The sequence below is a fragment of the Urocampus carinirostris genome, chromosome 5 (genome assembly GCF_059441175.1).
Source record: "Urocampus carinirostris isolate Australia breed hairy pipefish chromosome 5, RoL_Ucar_1.0, whole genome shotgun sequence".
NCBI classification, from domain to species: Eukaryota; Metazoa; Chordata; class Actinopteri; order Syngnathiformes; family Syngnathidae; genus Urocampus; species Urocampus carinirostris.
Window position 1 is genome coordinate 27,848,965 of NC_142353.1, and position 22,151 is coordinate 27,871,115.

The 22,151-nt window shown below is 37.7% G+C and overlaps 1 protein-coding gene across 2 annotated transcripts in view; it reads right to left on the bottom strand.

Annotated features, from left to right (window-relative positions):
• Positions 1 to 22,151, bottom strand: part of rhobtb4 (Rho related BTB domain containing 4) — an 85,821-nt gene that overhangs the window by 9,590 nt on the left and 54,080 nt on the right. For both annotated transcript variants that reach the window (XM_088336378.1, XM_088336377.1), the window contains 6 exons: positions 21,425 to 21,626; positions 21,242 to 21,345; positions 13,907 to 14,092; positions 11,498 to 12,296; positions 9,611 to 9,830; positions 3,515 to 3,633 (listed from right to left, as the gene is read on the bottom strand). In XM_088336378.1, coding sequence (XP_088192504.1) covers positions 3,515 to 3,633; positions 9,611 to 9,830; positions 11,498 to 12,296; positions 13,907 to 14,092; positions 21,242 to 21,345; positions 21,425 to 21,616 — 1,620 coding nt within the window. In that variant the 5' untranslated portion in view covers positions 21,617 to 21,626. The remainder of the gene's footprint in view (positions 1 to 3,514; positions 3,634 to 9,610; positions 9,831 to 11,497; positions 12,297 to 13,906; positions 14,093 to 21,241; positions 21,346 to 21,424; positions 21,627 to 22,151) is intronic.

Genomic DNA, 22,151 nt, shown 5'->3' on the forward strand with positions numbered 1-22,151 from the left:
TTATTTATTATGCTATATTATCCATCAATTCATTATCTGAACCACTTATCCCCAAAATGGTTGCAGCGGTGCAGGAGTCCATCCCACCTTTCTTTGGGCAGTCGGCAGGGGACACCCTGAACTGGTTGCCGGCCAGTGGCAGGGCACACAGGGACAGACAACTCACTCGCTCATTGACACCTAGGGACAATTTGGAACGACCAATTAACCTGACATGCGTGTTTTTGGAATGTGGGAGGAAACCGGAGTGCCCGGAGGAACCCACGCAAGCATAGAGAGAACATGCAAACTCCATACAGGAAGGTTCGACATTAAAAAATTTCCATAATTGAAACCGTATCCTTGCACAAATACATTTCTTAGTGCCCTGTTTAGGTGTAGCATCCACCTGTCCAGTTGGGCACGGCTCGTAGTGTGTGATAGGATAAATTTACACATCCTAATGCCAGCTACCGTTAATCACGAAGAAAGAAGGTAAGCAATTCCAAAGCAGAGCCATAAAAGACCAGTGTCAGCGTCAATTTCATGCAGGTTGTTGAGAATCATGGCAACAATGTCAAGCATTTACAAGCACTTTACCAAATTAAAGCACTTATCAATACTTGAAAATACAACATTTCAAATACCCTTATGAACCCTGGTTAATATCATATTTAACATATTACTGTATTTTTTTGTTTAATTATTATTAGAATGTGTTTTGAGTGATCAGTAGTTTTTAATCATTTGATATCGGGACAATTCACTGGTTACACGAGCAATTCCCAGCTACGAGCACGATCCTTGAACAAATTTAGCCCGTATGAAGAGGTACAAATGTACAAGTGTGTGAGGACCTTCAAAAAAACATCTATTGCTTGTTCAGAAATCCGAATTATTTCTACAGATAACCAACGAATAATCGGGTTTCAAATCCAGCATTAAGAATGTGGAGCACAGATGGCGTGAAGTCATGATATCACGCCGTCAACGGCGGCAAGCTAAAAATACAGCAGGGTAAGTGTGACACGAGCATGAAAATAGAGCAACGTTGGCTGCTCACATGCCATTTTCACACTTTGAGGAGTTTTTCCTCGGGGGATGCGCCACTCAGACCCACAAGTTGAGTGTCACCTAGTCATTTTTGTGCGCTCTCAACCAACGCCAGCCCTACGCTACTTACTAGAATAGATTAGCGCAACAATTATTCATGCAAGCGTACCAGGTGGAGATCGTGACGAGTGAAGTGGAGGACGGGTCTTTCCAATTGGGTGTCGACCGAAGTCATCGGTATTTATTTTGCATTAAAATACGGAGCTGATGTCATCAACAGGTATGTTTTGAATATATGTGCGCTACATTTTCGTTGTTAAAATACTGATGGAAAGTCTGTCTATGACTATGTTTACATGCAGGCAAAATGTAAATGTAAATGGTCTGGATTTATATAGCACTTTTCAAGTCGATGAAGACCTCCCAAAGCACTTTACAATGTGCTTCACACTTTTCCCTTTTACACACTAACTAAACGATAGCAGTGTCAGCCATGCAAGGCAACTACCTGCTATCGGGGGCAAAAGGGATTCAGTGTCTTACCCAGGGACACTTCGACATATAACACAGAGGAGCCGAGAATTTAACCCGCGATCTCTTGATCCCAAGATGAGCGCTCTACCTCTTGAGCTAAAGAATAATTGGAAACGGAATATTAGATTCTGGTACCAATCGGAACTAATCGTTTGCACACTTCAAGATACAGAGCCTTGGTAAAGGATTGCCCCTTTCCCCAAGAACCTTTGGACATATTGCTATATTTCGAGCTTTAAATTTTTAGATCTAAAAACTCAAAATATTTTCTAAAAATCATCAACCATCATGAGAATAATCCAATTCATTTGACATTTTATATTGTTTTAACATGTAAAAAATATTGGCCCCCTTTGAGTTAATATTTTGTACGATCTACTTTTGCTGCGATCCCACAGCCACAAGATTTTTGGGTATGTCTCTATAAGTGTTGCACATCTTGAAACATACATGGATGGATGGATGGATGGATGGATGGATGGATCTTCCTTAATGTTTAGAATCTAGCAGACTGCAAACGATTTTCTGACAGAATCGCTCTGTATTTGGCTCCATCCATCTTCCCATCAACTCTAACAATCTTCCCAGTCCCCCGCAAAAGAAAAGCTACGCCAGAGCATGATTCCGCCACCACCATGTTTGACAGTGTAGATGATGTTTTTAGGGTAATGTACAGTTTTAACTCCTAACTCTTTGCAATCAGTCCAAAAAGTTTAATTTCAGTCTCATCTGAACAGAGCAACTTGTTCTACATGTTATTTGTGTCTCCTTGCAAACACCAAAACGGGCCTTTTTTGGGTGTTCTTTCAGAAAGGGTTTTCTTTGTGACACTCTTTCTTAAGGGGGCAGATTCATGCAGAGTACAACTAATACCATATTTTCACTACCATAAGGCACACAATATGTGCGGTGCGCCCTATCATGCAGTGTACCCTGTGTGTGTTGTAAGCGGTGGGCATAGCTGAGGCCACGATGTGCTTCGGTTCACACTGCAGATCTTAATGCTCAATTCCAATTTTTTAGGTGAAATCCAATGTTTTTGTTGATCATTCACCTTTCCAATTAAGTGCGACTTCTATGCATCTCCATATCAAATGCCATCATATCCCGCTTGCACGGAAGAAGACACGTATCATCACACGCAACGCATTTTTTGAGAAAGTACTCAGATGCTAAAACTCGGATAGATGCTAATGCCGTAGCGTATTTAGCATTTTAATTTATTGTGCTAGCAGAGGCTGAAAAGAGTCGTCCCTTTAAATATTAATCAAATCCAAAACCTCATTTTCCCTCCATCGAATGCTTGTTTTGTTTTTGTCCGCAATGGTGTATTGATTTATATGCTACGTGGAAGAAAATTGAAGAGAGAATTGACGATTAATGAATCAAAGGTTCGCAAGTTGAAGCTGAAAAACAAAATCCGACAAGATTTTATCCGTGTGTTTTATTTTGTAATCTATGCTTAAATAAACCACAACCGAACTCAATTTTGCTACCTCTGTATTTTTTAAATACGCACACTTCCGTGTCTGTGTTGTAAGGCAGGGTGCCAAAAACATCAATGAAATGAAATGATCTGCATTTATATAGCGCTTTTCAAGTCATAACTTCCCAAAGCGCTTTACACTGTGCTTCACATTTCCCAATAGCGGCCGTGCAGCCATGTAAGGCGCTAACCTGCTTATTCGGGGTATTAGAGGTTCAGTGTTTTACCCAAGGACACTTCGACATGTAACACGGAGGAGCCGGGATTCGAACTGCGATCTCTTGATCCCAAGACGAGCACTCTACCTCCTAAGCCTTGGACCTGCCTGGTGTGTTATTTTTTCTCATAATTCTGCCATAATCAAAATACTTTCGCAACGCACTGTATTAGCAACAAACACCAAGGCCTCGAAGACTCATCAGTTACTGCAAAACAAACTCTATCCAACTCGCCCTGCCTCACCTCCTCCACGTAGCTTTCCATGAAAGATCCTCGGAACATGGCCGCCATCCAGTCGCAGCTGGAGATGAGAAGAGGCTTGTGTGCCGGGAGGAAGCCGTCGTCCAGCCGGAACACAACATCTAAAACCGGGGTGGGAAAAGAGCGTTCATCTGGTGGAATGCCACAGAATCCCGAGCTACAGAAAAGGGGAAAAGACAGACGAGGCAGACAAAGGCAGAGACAGAGAGACAAACACACACACACACATAGAGACACATGTAGACAAACAGAGAGGTCAATTGACAAAGGGAGAAAAGAGCTTTTGTGGGAGGAAAACATGTAGACTATTGGAAATGTGAGTACATCGTACACATATTGATGTTGATCTAAACACAACTGGTAGTTCTTTCATCATAGCAAGAATCACAAACTGAGATTTTCTTAAGCCTTTACCTCTGGTTATACATATTTGTAAGAAAAAAAATCATCAAATACAGTATTCCCTCGATTTTCACGTTCAATCAGTTCCATAACCTCCCGTATTAGGTGAATTTCGTAGAAGTACGAACGATGTACAGTGTACCCTTGTTTAACACGTAGGTTACATTCAGAAAAAACCCTGGATAGTTGAAATTTGTCAAAACCTTTATAATTATTATACAGTGAAATACTCTAAATAGAAACCGAAGAACCCTTTTTACATCCTCAAGCATTTGTTTAAAAGTACTACCTACGCATTTTTACATATTACTACTGTACTGTCCCCCAAAAAATAATAATCATCAGTGTAAACTGAAAGCTAAGAGACTGTTTAGCCAATCAGAATGTTAAACACAATTTACAATGCAAATCAGTGAAGTACCTGATTAATGAAAAGTGAATCACATTACAGGTCACTCTATATTATAAATAGCACAACTTTTCACAGTACTATGATAAAGCTCGCTGTACATCATTTATAGCGTCACTTTGCACAGTACAGAGAAGGCGAGTTCTCATTTGGAAATATGTTTATGCTGCAAAGCATTATTGTGACTTGTAGTACATAGACTAATAGTATACGCAAGACTCGCAAGCCTGGTATATTGGTTGATTCCTCCAAAACGTTGTTATTTCTTCCTTCTTGGCAAAAAAAGCCACTGTTGTATCGATCTATAAACAGTGCTACACTACATGCTTCTGGCAACCCCTGTACAAAGTGAAGTAGAGACAGTGAAAAGGGAACCACGTTATAGCAAGGGTTTATAATTATATTATAATTATAATGCAACATATTTAATCTGTTTGCTTGTTTCCCTCATCCAGGATAGTTTTATGAGACTTGCAAACTTCAGGTTACTCGCTAAAAAAAGCCTCATGTTTAGTTGCTTGATTTCTCTAGGATATTTCTATTTAATTGTCTCTCTCCACCACAAAAAGGCCACAGTTCCTTTAATCTACATATAGTGGATGCCACAGTTGTACACATCCGTATTAATGTCAATCCCTGCTTCTGGCAAGCCATGTGCGAAGTGAAGTAGTGACACATAACTGTAGTGTACCAGAATTAATCAATTTGTTTCCCTCATCGAGAATGGTTTTATGCTGCAAAGTATTGTGGGATTTGTTGTCCAGAGAAGAACGGTTACACGCAAACTCTTAATTACTAAAAAAAAAAGTCTCATGTGTGTATTGGTTGATTTCTCTAAGACATTCCATTTTACTTTCTGCATGGTGAAAATAACACAGTTTTCATTATTCATATATAGTGGATGCCAAAGTTGTGTCCATCCATATATAGCGTCTGTCCATGCTTCTGGAAAGCACAACTTGTAAATAGACGGGTCACAGCAATATGACGAACAAGCTAGGTATTTTGATATTGGTGAGTGACATGAAGGAATTCGTCCTTTATTAAATGTCAAAGATTAAATGCAGAAACAAGGTATGTTTTGTAAAGACGTTGCTTGTGTTCTGATTGCTCGCAAACGATTAGTCAACAGTCATAAAAATCATTCGGGTTTCTCAAATTAGCGCCAGAAGACATTTGTTTTGAGCGTAAAGGCTAATCTTCAAAGCGGCGCTGCCACGAGCGGCTGCCTTTTCCAGCAGCTGCCCTATTGTTTTATTGTCTGCTCCTATCTTCGGTGTTTTTTCTTCCCGTTTTGACAACTACACTATGGATTACTTCTATCCTATGGACATGGGTTTTAACGCACAAGAAATGCGTGTATTCAAGGAATTTCAACTCCTTGCCCTGAAGAATTCTCGTGCCGGCGTGATGAAGGGGCCTATCGTGGAGGGAGAGCCGGAGCTAGCGAAGCGGCTAGCGGCGTTATAAGTCTTCGGTACATCCGTAATCATGGTAAATGCAAACTCACGACCAAATAAGATCATCGAGTGCTGGTGGAAAACATCGAAGCGCACAGGGAGCGCAGTTGCTGTGTTTTGCGGAAACGTGGCTCGCGTTTAGCATTCCGGACGCTAACGTGTAGCCACCCGGAGCTACCCGGAGCAATCCGGCTTCAACGCCGCTAAACAGAGACACGAAAGCCGGGGGGAATCGGAGAGGAGGCGGACTTGCTAACACGAGGTGGTGTATCCCTGGATTTTCACAAAGAAAAGTTTTCTATCTGCCGCAGGGATGTCGAATTTTTGGACTGGCGTGACGTCATCCACTTCGCTACAAGCACCCCTAGGGCATCATGTTCATCTGTTAATAACCAACGGGGTAGACTGCTGGAAGTGTGAATTTCCCTACGGGGATGAATAAAGTATCTATCTATCTATCTAGTAAGGGATGCCGGAATTTTGCCAGTACAAACGCAACTCGCTATTTCGTGGTCCGCTTAACGCTGGTTCACTTCTTCACGGATTTTGAATTGAATCGTCTTTGTAGTCTTTGATATCAACATATCATGAATTGTGTAGCAGACAGCACACAAAAAATGTTATCACGTGTGCACATTGCGTGTGTGTGTTGGATAGGTGTGACTATCTGTGAGTGTGACTGTGATGGGCTGGTGTACGCTTTAAGTCAAAATGAGCAGGCGACAAATCAATGTGTCCACCAAAAACAAATTGCTAAGCAAGGCTACAGATAGTATTTCAGCGGCGCTTTACCTTGAAAAGAAATTCAATCAAATCTGATTTTGAGTAAAGACAGAAGAACGCAAAGAAATTGTGATAGCCGCGCCGCAGGTCCAGCCCACTGAGACTAGGCTAGGTGACAACTCTCCCAAGATACCCCTGCCGAGTCTGTATATTACCAATGCCATTTGCCATGAAACGGAGAACCTGGAGCTACAACTTGAGGCCAACCACCACGGTTGGCTTTTACTCATCACGAAGACCTGGCTCAGCTGAAGGATACCAGATGCTAGCGTGCAACTAACCAGAAGCTCTCTAAATCGCTCTCTTACACTGAAAGGAGAATTCCTCTTATGTTGTTGTACTTTTGCATAATGACTATAAAGACCATTCATTCAACTGCAATTCTGCGGATTTTTTTGATAATCTACAGTTGCTGTTTTGTTAGAGTTGCATACGTTCAGTATATATGGATATTATCCTGAGGTAAAGGCTTTTACAAAGGGGCTTTGATACTTTGCAGATTTTCCCAGTTTGCTGAGGGTCTTCCTCCCATTTACCGTGATAACCAAGGTAAAACTGAACATATTCATCCAAACAGCGATGCAACAAAGGCGCAAAAGTCAAGCTGCGAGGGAATACTCCAACTACTAATGAGGAAATCTGGTTATGTCAATGACTGGGAATGAACAGGAAGGAACGGGTGTGAAACAGGCTGCACCAAGCCGCAGCAGATGCGTGACATTGGCTGTGATAGCATGCAAACACAACAGCTAGCTTCCAGGGACAGACGACGCTACACAAACAAAGACAAAGACGCCACAAGGGAGAACTGAGACGACGCATTTGAGCACATTCAAGCGTCAGTCAGTCAGTTAATCCATCATCGAGTCACTTGATGGCTTGCACATTACAAAGGGAACCATCAAAAACGCAATGCATATTCTTTTGCAGAAGGCTGAATATTAGGGATGCACAATAACTTCTTTTTTATATTGATAACTTTACAATATAACATTCTGTTGCATACTTACTTATTTTTTTATATTGATACATTTTAGTTATACCTACCCAATTAGTTTGGAATTTTACAAATAATTCTCACATGGCAATTCAAACTTATTTTGCGAATAAAACAAGAACAACATAATTAAAATAACAATTGGATAGGACAGATGTTTTAATAAAAATAATTATGAATAAGATCAAAAAGAAATATTGAAAATGAGCAAAATCATTTATCTTTGTCAGCAAATTTTCAAATTTTAAGTATTATGTTTCTTTAGACAAGAGCAATCATAAATACAGTCAAGTAACAAAATATCTAAATATGCAAACGTTTAAAGCACCTTTTCCAACAATTTCTAGCTGGAGCTACTGTTTGTTATTAATAGGAACATGCATTTCTAAAATAACAACTTATCGTGCTATTACTATGTTGTTACTATGTTATTACAAAGTTAAATATCGGAAGTAGGGTTAAATAGACTCAGTTAACCACTAAAAAAATATATTTTGATAACCACAATGACCCATCACTGGTGAGTTATTTTCAGAACAGGTCGGCAGGGGACCTTGGCCATCCAGGGGCACTAGGTTGCAGACCCCTGGTTTAAAGCAATCATTTTCCAAAATACCATAGTAACTTAGGGGACATGATACTCAAAATGAGCACAATTTTCTGCCAATTGGGTAACAGTTTTTGCAGTGGCTCTTTGAAAAATGTCATCTTGTTTCCTGAATGAATGGTAGTTTCCTTTTAAGTTCTGTACCAATATTAGAAAAAAATACTAGAAATAGGCAAAAAAAACATTCGCTCGGAAAACAGACATTAGAGAAAATAATAATAATATTAAAAAATAAAGACATGTAGATACCTCTCCCAATTGTTGGTCTTTTTTGATTAATGGAACGTTTAAAATGTAAAAGTTTAAAAAATAATCGAGATACATTTTTTCACATGTTTTATTTCAAGGATACATTTCCTTAAGATAAAATCCTTTATCATATATAAAATATAGTTATTATAAGCAACATTTTCCTCAAATGTATTTTTTTTTAATGTAAACACACACAAAGCTATATTTTTGTTATTTGTGTCTTTTTTACTGTTTTATATTTCTAAATTAAAATACTATGTGTTTTGCATTGCTCCAAGTGACCAAATTATTAATGGATTTTTTTTTTGTTATCAAACTAATGACGATAATTTAATGTTTTTACATACAGACGCTCCCCTACTTACAACCACTTACTTAAACAGTATATTCGAACATTACCGTATTGCTTTTTTCTGCCTCAACCTGCGTGTGGTAGTGCTGTGAGAGGTCACCCAGCATCCACCCAGAAGAAAAATAACAGCTTCTACTCCTTAGTTCGTGTGTAAACAGAGTCCTAGGTGTACTGTATCTCTAGCGCACGAAGAACTTTTATTGTTTAATATCTTATGCATCCATTCATTATGGTTGGTGTAAAGTGTAAAAAAGGGGTAGCCGTTTCTTTTGAAATTAAAGTGGAATAAGAAAGCTTGATGCAGTTGAGAAAATGGTCGGAACGCTTTTTTTCAGACACTTTTTACCACAGAGGAGGACCTCTTAAATCCCATCTTCCAAAAGTAAGTTAACTCAACTTTATCTATCTTTTTAGAGCATAATATTTTATGTTTTTTTTATTTTTTAGAACAAAACAATACAGGTTATGTATACAAGCCTTAAATGTACTTAAATGTACTAAACCTTAAACATACAAAATATTGCACTGAAGCAACTTACGAACAAATTCAACTTACGATCTCGTTCAAAAATTGGGCAGCGTCTGTGATACATAATACTATTTTTTAATGAAATGAAAATGAAATATAATCCATCCAATAGTTATTGTGCATCTCTAATAAATATGACTCCAAATGTACACTTAATGTACATTTGTCAAGCCTGAATGCAGGACTTCATGTTTACATCTTCACTCACAACCTTTCTATGGAAAACATCAGCAATGCTGAGTTAGCGCCATGGCACCGATGCGACTGAGGGCTGAAGATTTGATTACCAGCAAAGGTTCCTTTATTAAGACACTCTTTGATGCGGTTGGCTCTGCGGACGTGGAAAGCTTTGGTGATCTCCTGATTCATGAAGCTCTCCCTGTTGAGCACGTTGGCCACCATCATCCGAAGGTCAAAAACCTCCAGGAGCTCGGCGATGGTGGCCACCTGCATTAGGTCTCCTCCACCTTCGTCGAGGTTGCCCGTATACAGGTACTGCAGCACCGCCTGGGACAAAAGTTAAGGTCAGTCAATAGGGGAAAAAAACTGAGAACCTGGAAAAAGTTTTTTTTTTTTTTTTTTTTTTTTTTTACACATTAAGTAAGATGATATTGTTTTATGTCATCTCTTTTCAACAACAAACTCAATTTTAAAGCTAGAAAATGACTTAATAGTCTTCCTTGGACTCATATTTGGTTGCACTACAAATTAGAGAAAATAAAACACTGTCCCTTTAAGAACAGCAGAATGTTTTCATTAGCGCTGATTTTGTGAAAAACCCCATTTGGCCCAACCTCACCCGGATTCTTGCTTCAGCGGCCCCAGACTAAATTGTGTTTGAGACCCCCGTTTTTAACAATGGGCATATTTATCCTTACATTTGTTTGTCTTACTTTTTTATTAGAGGTCTATCTTGTTTATCCTTTCCTATTATGAGTGCCATGTCTGATCTCATTTAAAACATTATTTACTAGGTTGTTATCAATGACTAGAATTATATTTTATTGTATTTTGTTGTATGTTGACGCGGTTTAAGACCAGGAGATGGTGGCTAGTCCGGTTCTTCGAGACATTTTGTTATTTAGGGCTATACAAGAGCTTGAATTGACTCATGATGTAAGTTCATTCAGATTATCATTAGCAGCACGGTGTCTTATTCTATTTAATGATTACTTAATTTGTATGGGGAAATGTTTTGGCCTCTAGTGTTCTGAACACGTCTATGAATATGTCATGCCAGCAAATAGTCGTCAACGGCTCCAATAGGAATATAAGAAAAAATATTTTCAAAAATGCCAAGTGTTTGTCAAAAAACTTGATAATTAACAAAAGAACATACAAATGTATGTTATACATCTGCGAATATTTAAAAGTTTCTTTTCCTACCACCTTATCCAAAACCAATAATATATTTTGACTTATCATGCAAAAACAAAAATGACATAATCGCAAGAAAGTTAATTTAATGCTTAGAAAAAAAAATTACCCCCCAAAAAATATAAAAAACATAAACTTACTTTCCAAAATGTTATCAGTAAATTTGTTTCGTTTTTAATCTTTGAATATAATAAACATTCCCAAGAGGCAAATTATGTTCAATATGTTTAAAAATCTGCCCCTTGTGTTGAGTTAAATATATCTCTATTTTTTTCCTTTATTTATTTTAATATTTATTTACGTTATTATTAGTTTTCTCTCTATTTCTGCATCATGTTCTGTTCCCTGGAAAATTGTTCACTTTTTAGTGTTTGACTTAATTCAGATTTTGTTTATAAAAATCTAATGTTCAATAAAAAATATTCTTACTAAAAAAAGATATTTTATGAAAACTGTCTCAGGTGTCCTCTGCTGGACCACGGTGGTAATAAAACCCCCAACTTAACAAAATATAATGGACTTTTTAGCATTGATTTAATGTGCTTAGTGGCTCTTAAATCACGCGACACAATGAATTGATAATTAAATCAGTTGCCAGCGCTTTCAGTAAACAATTTTATCAATTCGTTGTTGCAGCCCTAACTGTAATATTGATTTAGTCTCTCTAATTTTAATACAAAGTACTGAGACCTCTTGTACCCTCTTCTTTTTTGCCTATTTGAAAAATGGCCACAAGAAGTCAGGCAATGGCAGTAAATTGATAGCATCACAAATAAATCAAATTTAAAATCCCTCACCTTGAAGGGTTCCTCTTGTATGAGCGCATCCATGACAACAACTGTCATCAGCCTTGGTCGCCCCGTCATGGGGTCATCCACGTGTTCCAGACAGACGCTCAAGAATCCCCTACCCCATCCCGAAAGCGCCCGACAACTCACGGGGGTCCCAAGGGAGCACTGGGCTCTGGAGGGGAGCGCGTTATCACTTTGAGACGTCCGCAACGAACCCCTCTGCAGCAGGGGGGCCCGATTCAAACCCCGTCCACCTCCATCCACTGCGTCTTTATCAATATCCAGACTTTTAGTGCGCCCAGCTTGCTCCTTCGCTCCTCTTCTGCTCATCTCGTCCTCCTCACCGCTTTCCGAGCTTTCCCTGCCGCCTTCAGTCTCGGAGCCGAGTTCCAGGGTGAAGAGATCATAGAATTTGGAACAGGAAGTAGCTAGGTAAACTTTGTGCGCGAAAACCCGTGTGGAGCCGCCCCGCAGGAGGAAAACCACGTCGGCGCAGAGAGGGTGGCAAAATAGAGAGTCCGGGCCCTCGCCGTCAGAAGGTGGGGGATCCGGGATGCCCACGATAGGGCGAGGTGGGCGAGGGGGGAGGAAAGGAGCCTGTAAAAGCGGTCTTTGGACTTTCTTTAGGTGCGATTTCCAGAACTGAAGGTGTCGGCGCGAGATGAGGGCGGCTCTGATGGCGTTGTCGAAAACATCCTTGACGCCAAACTGGGCTACAATGCTCGTCTCGTAGTACGGTATCCCCAGTTCCTTTGCTACCTCGTGGCCTCTTTCTGGGGGGAGGATATCAGTCGGTTTGATCGGTCTGGGAATTAAACATAAATAATATATTATCGTATTTTCTGCACCATAAAGGCGGACCTGATTATAAGGCGCTCCCTTAAAAGAAGTCTTTTGTCTCATATGTTTTATGCATAAGCCACGCCAGCTATAAGGTGTGTCATTTTGAGGAATCGAGATAATAGTTAAATCCAGCTACCATGTTAATTTGTGCATAACCGTTTGTTTTACACTCTCGGTTTATTTATCAGTGCAATGATTGATGAGTCAATAAGCATTACTGATCAAAATCGCACAACAGTGTATGCAACGGGTTAGAGTAAAAATGATTTCAGTAAAGATAAAGAGAATTAACAAATATAAAAATTAATTATAAATAAATAGAAGATACAAAAAAAACAATTGAAATAATACGTTAATATGAAAATAAATGAATATGTAGTTACAATATGAATGGATACGTTACTAGAAAACCTGAAAAAAAATAATAAGAAAAAAAATAACCCTGGAAAGTAAAAATAAAAAATAAACATACAACAATAAATATAAATAAATAGTAAATAAATAGAAAAAAATAAAATAAAAAAAAGAATTCAACATCTTTGGAACATAAATAATATTCAAATGAACAAATGAATATATGAATGGATACAAATATAAATGAATAAAAATTTGGAAAAATACATAAAAAAAATATAATTAAAATATCCCTGGAAAGTAAACTGAAATATCAAATGTAAAAATGTATAGCCGGATAGTAAATCAATACAAAAAAAAATAAAAAGAGTAAAAATATTAATAAATGGTCATGGAAAGAAAACAGAAAAAATAAATATAAAAATACAAATCAATATATTGTGATTTACAAACATAAATACAACAAATAATAAATAGCTAAATATGAAATGTTTAAATATCAAATATAAATTAAAACAGAATATAAAGAAACAAATCTAAAATGTATGTAAAAAATAAATAAAATTATAGATGTGAAAATATAAGTAACAAAAATTTAATTAAATGAGGGAAAAATGTAAAAACATAAATTAAGAATGTATAAAATGTCTAAATATAACAATAATATAATTGTAAATATTAAATAGTTGAATAAAAGAACATAATAAATATACATTTTAATTAAATACATATAAATGTGAAAAATATGAAACAAACAAAGTTTTATTTTCTGTTATTCATTCATTCATTATTTGGGTGTACCAAGCATCTGTCCCATAGGGGGGGACGGCGCTTCATAGGACAATGTCATTCAAACTAATGCGAGCTACAGTTAATCACAATAGAAGGAGAAATAGAATGACTAAGCGAAGTCACGAGAGAACAGTGTTGGCTTCATGTTCAACCAGACTTGTTGAAAAAGACAGCAAAAATTGCGAGCATTTACAAGCACTTCACCCGAAATTAAAGCATTTTTCAATAATTCAAAACGCAACAATAAAATTTAGGCAATCGAGGATTTCAAGCTTTGTACCAACCCTGTGTACAAGATATGGGTCTGAAAAGCATCAGAAGTGACGTAACATGAATGATCACAGGATTACTCCCTTCAAAACTCCCGAAAAGTTAAATTGGGATGAAAATCCATCCATTAGTGACGGAAGTTGGAGAAAATCTCACTTGGCGAGGGGTCGGCGGGCACGATTAACCGCGTCCAGGTCAGCGTAGCGGAGGTCCAGCTGGCAGCCCACCAGGATGATGGGCGTCCGCGGGCAGAAATGCTTGATCTCCGGAAACCACATGGTGCGCACGTGGCGTAGGGAATTGGGATTTGCCAGGGAAAAGCACAGCACCACCACGTCCGACCTGCAGAGCGAAAAAGGAAAATAAACAGTCTGCTCCAAGTCAAATCGGGTCACAGATAAGACGGAGGTCTTTATGACCTATTTTTACACCACCAAACAGATGGATCATTTATAAATATGTGTAAACAGTGTTGGGAATCACGCATTACAAAGGAATGTGTTCCTGGAACGCAATCACTTTTCTTGTTATGGAGCACTGTATCGCATTAAAAGGATTTTTTAAATTCGACTGTCATTAGTACTCCGCGCGTTACTATGATAGTGCGCTTCTTCATAAAGGAAAATCATCAATTATAGTGTCCTATAGTTGTTGAGTACTGATTCTTCAATTACGTTATGTACACCCATCGTGTCGGTTGAACAGTCATTGAAGGATGTTCATATTCAGCTACAAACTACAACTGAATACAGTTTTAGTGTCACAGTCTCAAGAGCGGAGTACAATTCTGAATTTCTCCTCAATTTCTCAAGTGAAGTCATGTTTATTTGTATAGCCCTTCAACACAAGGACTCTGAAAGGACTGCACAGACCACAAACTATTGCAAACTACAGACTATTATTACACCATTCCCTGATCTAAAACCTAAATGAGGGCAAGGAAAAACTCAAAAACCTCAGCATGAGGAAAATGAAGAAACCTTGAGAAGAGACCACACATAATGTAATCCCTTTCCAGGATGACCAGGCTGCAATGGATGTTGCATTAACATAAAATAAATTGAAAATAAAATATAAAATAATCAAAGTATTATACAACACAAAAAATGAAACATAAAATAAAAAGGATGACAAAAGGAATGATATTATTTTCCTTTCCTACCATATATTTACAACCATTAAATAAAATACACGGCGGCTAGGTGGTTAGCACAAAGATTCAAATTCAAAGTGTTTATTGTCATATGCACAGTAAAGAACTATGTTTCCCTGCACAATGAAATTCCTACTTTGCTGTCCACACAGTTGCCAGCATAAAAATAGAAACTAGGAAACTATATCCATGTATACATAAAATAATATTACGAATATTAAAAGATAAAAATAAAGCTTAACTCAAGATGAGTTAAGGCAACAAAGATTAAAAAAAATTCACTCACGTGTGCATGAGTGGTCAAGTGTAGTCCAGTTGAAAGTGACTGTAGAGCAAGAATAGTCCAAGTATGGTCCAGTTTAAAGTGTCTGTCGTGTAATAAAGTGTCTGTAGTGTATTGAATGATTCCCTGACCGGTATTTGCTGATAATACCGACGCTCCCCTACTTACGACCAATCGACTTACGACAAACGGTAGATGCGGAAAAAAAATTATGATGTCGAAAAATACCAGGACAGAGCTTCTTTCCGCCACTACCGGTGTGTGGCGCTGTGAGTGGTCACCCAGCATCCACCCCAAAGAAGAAATCTGGCTTCTTCTTCCGAGTTTGGGTGTAAACATTACAAACACTACATCATACTGTATCTCCAGCGCACTAAGAACATTGACATTTTTATTGTTTAATATCTCGTGCATCCTTACAATATATTTGGTATGAAGTGTTAAGAAGAGGCGGGCAGTTTAATTTGAAATGAAAGCGGAATATGGAAGTTTGATGCTGTTGGGAAAATGGTTGGATCGCTTTTTTTCTGCCACTTTTTAACACCGAGGGGGAGGTCGCCCAACTCTTGTAGCTCATCTTTTAAAAGTAAGTTAAACTCAACTTTATTTATCTTTATAGGGCATATTTTTTATGAAAAGTTTATTTTTCAGTACAAAATAATACAGGTTACTTATACAAGCCTTAAACATACTTATAGAAACCTTAAACATACAAAATATAGCACTGAAGCAACTTACGAACAAATTCAACTTAAGAAGTAAGGCAGCGTCTGTATAACTTATACAGTGATCATATAGTGATTTTGAACACCAATAACTACCAATTATAAAGAGAAAAATAATAAACCATTTTACTATATGTGCCTGCTTTTACCTGTAACACAGGGTATAAGTTGGCCGACTGTAAAAGCTGCACAACTCTCTTGGACTTTCCAGTATCAGTGATTAAAATAATGACAGACACAATTAATCTATTGGCGCATTATGCATATGTACAGTAGATATAGTTCTAAATAAGATTGTAATACTGCAAAGTACTTCTTATTTTAACCTAATGTACCTGCAATTTGATTAAATATTTTTTTCTGTAACTAACGAAATACAATTACGTTTTTTGTTGGCTAATTTCGTATGTTATTCCCCAAGCCTGCTTGTAAACGATTTGGGACGATGGAGTTGCTCGCTTTTCAGGAATAACGCAAATGGATTGAGAGAATGTGTTTGGGCTAATCATTGACCGGCAGGGATTACGTGACATCAACGTGCCTATCAGCATTGCATGTGTTTATGTGCATTGCGTCCACACAGCAAAAGGTCACCACTCGGCGCTTATGTAAGAAACGACGTGCATGCTCGTGCGCACACAAAAAAAACACTGTGTTGTGACTGTACGGTAAAAAAAATAATACACTTTTTACATTCCTAGAATGTTTATGAAAAGTAAACGTTGATATATAAATATCAATATACTTAAAAAAAAATCTAAATGCACAAATTAGCAAATATAAATCTATGAATCAAATATATATAAAATGCAAAAAATTGTAAATTTAACAAATGTCAACAGATTCAAAGATTTCAAATATCAAAATAGAACAATATATAAATATTGAAATCAAATTTCAAAAAAATGATGTATAAATACGTATTTAAACTTTAAGTTATAAATAAAATAAATATTAAAGATATCAAGTATATCAACAAAACATTTACAAATAAGCAAACCAAAATGAATAAATGAAAAAAATAAACAAATACTCTACAAAGTAAATATGAATATATGACTAAGCAATAAAATATAATTATACATGAAAAAAAACTACAAAAATAATAAATATTAAAAGTTTGAATATAGAAATATAACTAAATAAAAACATTAGAAAATTTAAATAATATAAAAAAATACAAAAAAATATACAAAAAGTGTCTTCTTGCCGAAATCATCATTGCAGCCTCAGTCAAGCTGCTTCTGTCGTGTGTCCAGGTATGTGTCTCTCTTAGATGCACTGGATGAACTCTTCTTTTTTCATTTTTAGGGGAGGTTGGTTTGGCACTTGGACAGTCCTATTTTACTTTCACTATTTTCATCCTACACTATAAAGCTGGCCACTAGTTCAGGGTGTCCCCTGGCCACTGCCCGATGATAGCTGGGATGAGCTCCAGCACCCCCGCGACCCTGCTGAGGATAAGCGGTGCAGATAAGGGATGGATGGAAGAGAATCTTCAACATGCGCAAGAATTTTCCACTCCTAACAAGGCATGTGACAAAGTTTGATGTTTTGAGTTTTGGTATCAACAAAGAACAGGAGATGATGAACTCAATTAGGTCACGGTGAACAAGTGAAATGACCAAAAGAAGACGGGACGAAAGAAAAAGGAAAAGCCGTTGCAGACATCAAGCTGGCGCAAAACAGCTGAGCTGGCACTGCGTTTTTATCAGCTGACCGTAGGCTGACAAAGCATCCTCCATGTTAGGTAAGGTGTGGAAAAACACTCTTGACGGGGATGTACAACTGAGTAAACACACGATAAAAAACAATGACATAACAGATATGAGGTATTCGGCGCAAAAAAATACAGTGCCATGCAAAATATTTTGACAAATGGTCATATTTCAGGCTTTAGATAAAAATAAAAGACTCAAAATATTCTCGAAAAATCAACAACATGAGAGGCATAAATCGTGAAAAGGAAACAAAGTTTATTTAACATTTTATATTATAGTAACAAATAAAATTTGAAAAGTAGGCATTGCTAAAATATTGTTATCCTTAAGATATGTTTTGTACAACCTCCTTTTGCTGTGATCACAGCCACGAGTTTTTTTTTAATTTTGTCTTTATAGGTTTCGCACATCTTAAAACAAATATTTGCTCATTCTTCTTCGCAAAACAGCTCAAGTTCCTTCAGGTTTGATGGTGATTGTTTGTGCACAGTATTTTGCAGATCTTTCCACAAATGCTTTATAGCTTTGAGATCTGGACTTTGGACTTGACTATTCTAAACCTTTGTATCGTTAGTTTTAAACCATTGCATTGTAGAAGTTGCTTTAGGTTGAGGGTCCCTGTCTTTATTGAAGGTGAACCTGTGCCCCATTCTTGGATCTCTTACAGACTCCAAAAACTTGTCAGCCCAAATTGCCCTGTATATGGCTCCATCCATCGATCTTCCCATTCCCTGCTAAAGAAAAGCAACCCAGCACATGATGCTGCCACAAACTTGTTTGACAGTAGGGATGGTGTTTTCAGGGTTCATGGTTGAGTGTTACTCATACATCAAACTTGCCTTGCATTCAGCCCATAAAGTTCAATATTTGTCTCATCTGATATGTTATTCGTAGCTTCTTGCATATACCTTTATTGTTATTTTTCCTGAAAGAGCTTTATTCTTTCCATTCTTCTATCAATGGAAGATTAGTGCTGAATTTGAGTAGTTCTTTTATGCAGATTGTCTCACCTCAGCTGTGTATGCCTGTAGGTCTGCCAATGTAATCGTGGACCTCTTGGTTGCATCTTTGATAAGTTTTGTCAGTGTTTGGGCCGAAAGTTTACGGCAAGGTCTTAGTAGGTTTCGCAATGGTTTTATGCGCTCTCCATTTTTATATTATTTCCGCAGTGTGTTCTGGGAGATGTGTAAATGTTGTGAAATATTTTTGTATCCCATTCCTGCTATGAACTTTTCCATAACTTTATCTCCCTGGTGTTTTCTTTGGTCTTCATAACGCTGTCTCTCCTCCAGTGTCTGCTTTCACAGACCTCTGAACCCATCACAAAGCAGGTACATTTAAACAGACGTAATGCGCTCTTTTTGTCATTGTTAGTCATTTGAGTTGACTCTGGATCTGTTTGTTTGCTGTTAATAGTGTCAATAAAATTGTTCAAACCCCAAAAAATTAGGAAACTTCTGAAGTCAGATGGCCGAGCTGAGAGAACAGAGACCAATATTTTCAGTTTAATCGTTGTAAATATAATAGAACTAATTTGTTTACACTTCACGATTATGTCTCACATGTTGTTTATTCTTATAGAATATTTGCAGTTTTGTAGCTTTAAGTTTGAAGACTGAAATGTCGCAAAATGACAAAAAGTTCATGGGGGTCACTACATTCGCTAGGCACTGTAAGATGTGAAAAAACACTGAAATGGGGACATAGGACTGAGAAAGCACACACTAAAAACCAATGGAATAACAGCGGCGAGGTATTTGGCGCCACAAATAGATGCACAAACGCGCACGGCTGTTGCTTGGCTACACCAAAAGTGTTAGGGAGATGCGACGAGAATGGACATTGATATAAAGAGTATAAAAACCTTGTGTCTAAAAAAATACATAATCCAAATGGAAGAAATTTTCAAAGAGATGTATCCGATTTTAAAAAATGTGATCACATTCCAACCCAGGGGTCAGGGACCTTTTTGACTCGAAGAGCTAAAATAAATAAAATTATTTATGCATTTATTTATTTTCAGCGATAACCACACCACATGTTTTAAGACTAAATTAAATAAATTCACCAACCTGATCTCCAGAAAACAGTATTTAGTGCATTTTATTATGTGTATGTATATATATATATATATATATATATATATATATATATATATATGTACAGTAGATACACACACACACACACACACATACTAACAAATATCCCACATAAAATTTGTCTCCCTTCCAGTTACTTAAGCACATTTTCCATTCTCCCTTTCTCTCTCTTTTCCACTCTCTATTTCTTCCTCTTTCTCCCATTCTCTCTCACTTTTTCTCAATTCATTTTTCATTTTCTCTTCCGTTCTTTCTCTTTATCTCACTTGTTCTCCTGCTCTCTCTTTTACTTCTTCTCTCTTTTTTCTTTCTCTCCAATGTACTGGTCCTGACCCTGTGAGAGTTTTGACACCCCTGGGTAATAGACTAGATGAATATTTATCAGATATATCTGGAGAATATTAATCTAATCCAAAATTTAAATATTTAATATAATTACGTTATAATCTATAAGAATCTATGTTTTAAATTGATTAAGCCTCATTCTTAACAAGGGTGCGTTGACTTTTCTATCCAGTATAACTAGATGATGATGTAATCTTCTATTACTTTCTTTCTCAAGAATGTGAATTTAGAAGGATTTGCTACAAAAATAGAACTAATACGCTGGGATTAGCGAGAAATTACGGCATATTTTTACTTTCCTAAGCCTTGAGGGCTGAGAACCGTATTTGGCCAGTTCATGATTAAGTGGGAGCAATGTGCAAAAAAAACTTGGAAGATATTGGAACACCATATTTGGATCTGTTTGCCATAGCAAGACAATAAAAAAAAGAAGAAAAAAAAAAGAAAAAATAACCTCATTATGTAGCAAATGAAGATTGCTCTCAGTGATTTGACATTCTCTGGGCAGGTTTGGCTTAATTACTTTTCGCATTTCATGCCAATAAAGCAGCTTTGATCCAGGCATGCCGAGTAAGCGGATCAAGCCATGATCCAATCACGTCTGCCGTAGAAACCATGTAACAGCCCCAGGTCAGTTCAGCTAAAAAACGGTGGTGGTTAGGGTTACACGTGGGGAGAAAGTGGAGTTATGTCTTGGCAGAAGAAAAACACACATACTGTATCTTTCTATGTCATTGAAAACACTAAGAATGAGTCCTGTTTGACTTTTACATAAAGCATAGTTTTGCATCATGAAACACCATGGACACTAAGGAATGCCAAAGACCCACATGTGGCTCCAGACCAAGTTGAGCGGGCCGAGCAGTCCAAGTTTGTTGGAGATCGAAAACATCTTCCTCTGCCTTTTGGTGTTTTTGTCGGTCCAGAAAAAGAAAGCGATTTGCGCATACATAATGTAGGTTAGCCAAGCTGTTTTACATATGTGTACAACTCAGACCGTAATGACAGTGACATGCCGCCAGACAAGCATTAAGAGAGGGTGGTGTCAGGTGTACTGTTCAGCCAATCAGAATTTAGAATACAATACACAATCAAAATCCACGAAGTATTCAAAACTGCATTACAGAAAAAGATTACTGTATATACAGTATGTTTATAGTCTTACCTTCCATAAGCGAACCGTCTATCCTTGTGATGGTCCCCGAATGTGTCCCAAAGCCTCAAAGACACGCTGACCTCATCCACAACATCACGCGATCTCTCCAACACCTGTCACAAACAACCAAAAAACATTATTCTGTCATCTCCCTAAATTCATGGCAAATTTAATTTGTTTCTTTGTGCCCACCTCTTGGCATACACGATACTGGTCGATGGCCCAAACGGTTGGCACGTGGGTGGCTAGCAGCTGATACTGTGTGAGGGTGGCGTTGCAAGCCCGGGCACATATTAGCCTGGTCTTACCCACTGCGTTGTCCCCGACCACCACGCACTTAATGGTTTCAACATTGGGCCGCTCATAATCTGTGTCTATATCCATGGAGAGGGCCCTGGGGAGAAGAAGAGAGGTCAGTTATTTCATTCTCGAAATGGACTCCATTTTCAGCAGAAAATGACCTGAAGAGTATTTTCAGTTTCGGCTAAAAGAAAACATGAAACTAAAAAAAAAGCTTCAGAAATGACGACGTGATGATGTAGCATCTTAAGGGAGGCGAGCCGTCTGAAGCTGGATTTCACTTGAGGGGAGAAGGTTTTTTTTGTACGTCACAGCGGCTTATTTTTTATTTTGCACACTAGAAAGATGGTCAAAATGAGAGGTCTCATCCAAAAATATACTTTCTCAAAAGTGTATGTGTCCATTTTCTTCCACGTTCTTCGGGCAGTCAAATCGCATTTCAATGCTTTTTATGACTTTTCAGGGATTTACAGGAACCCTGTCCTGACATCTAATGGTGACTTGTCAAACTGAAGACATTCCCAGGGGCTTGATACTTACTGGTGACCTGCGCCAGACCCTTTATAATAGTTGTTTAGGTTTTGGCACTCAGTGACAATGCTTCTGAAACCGTATATAT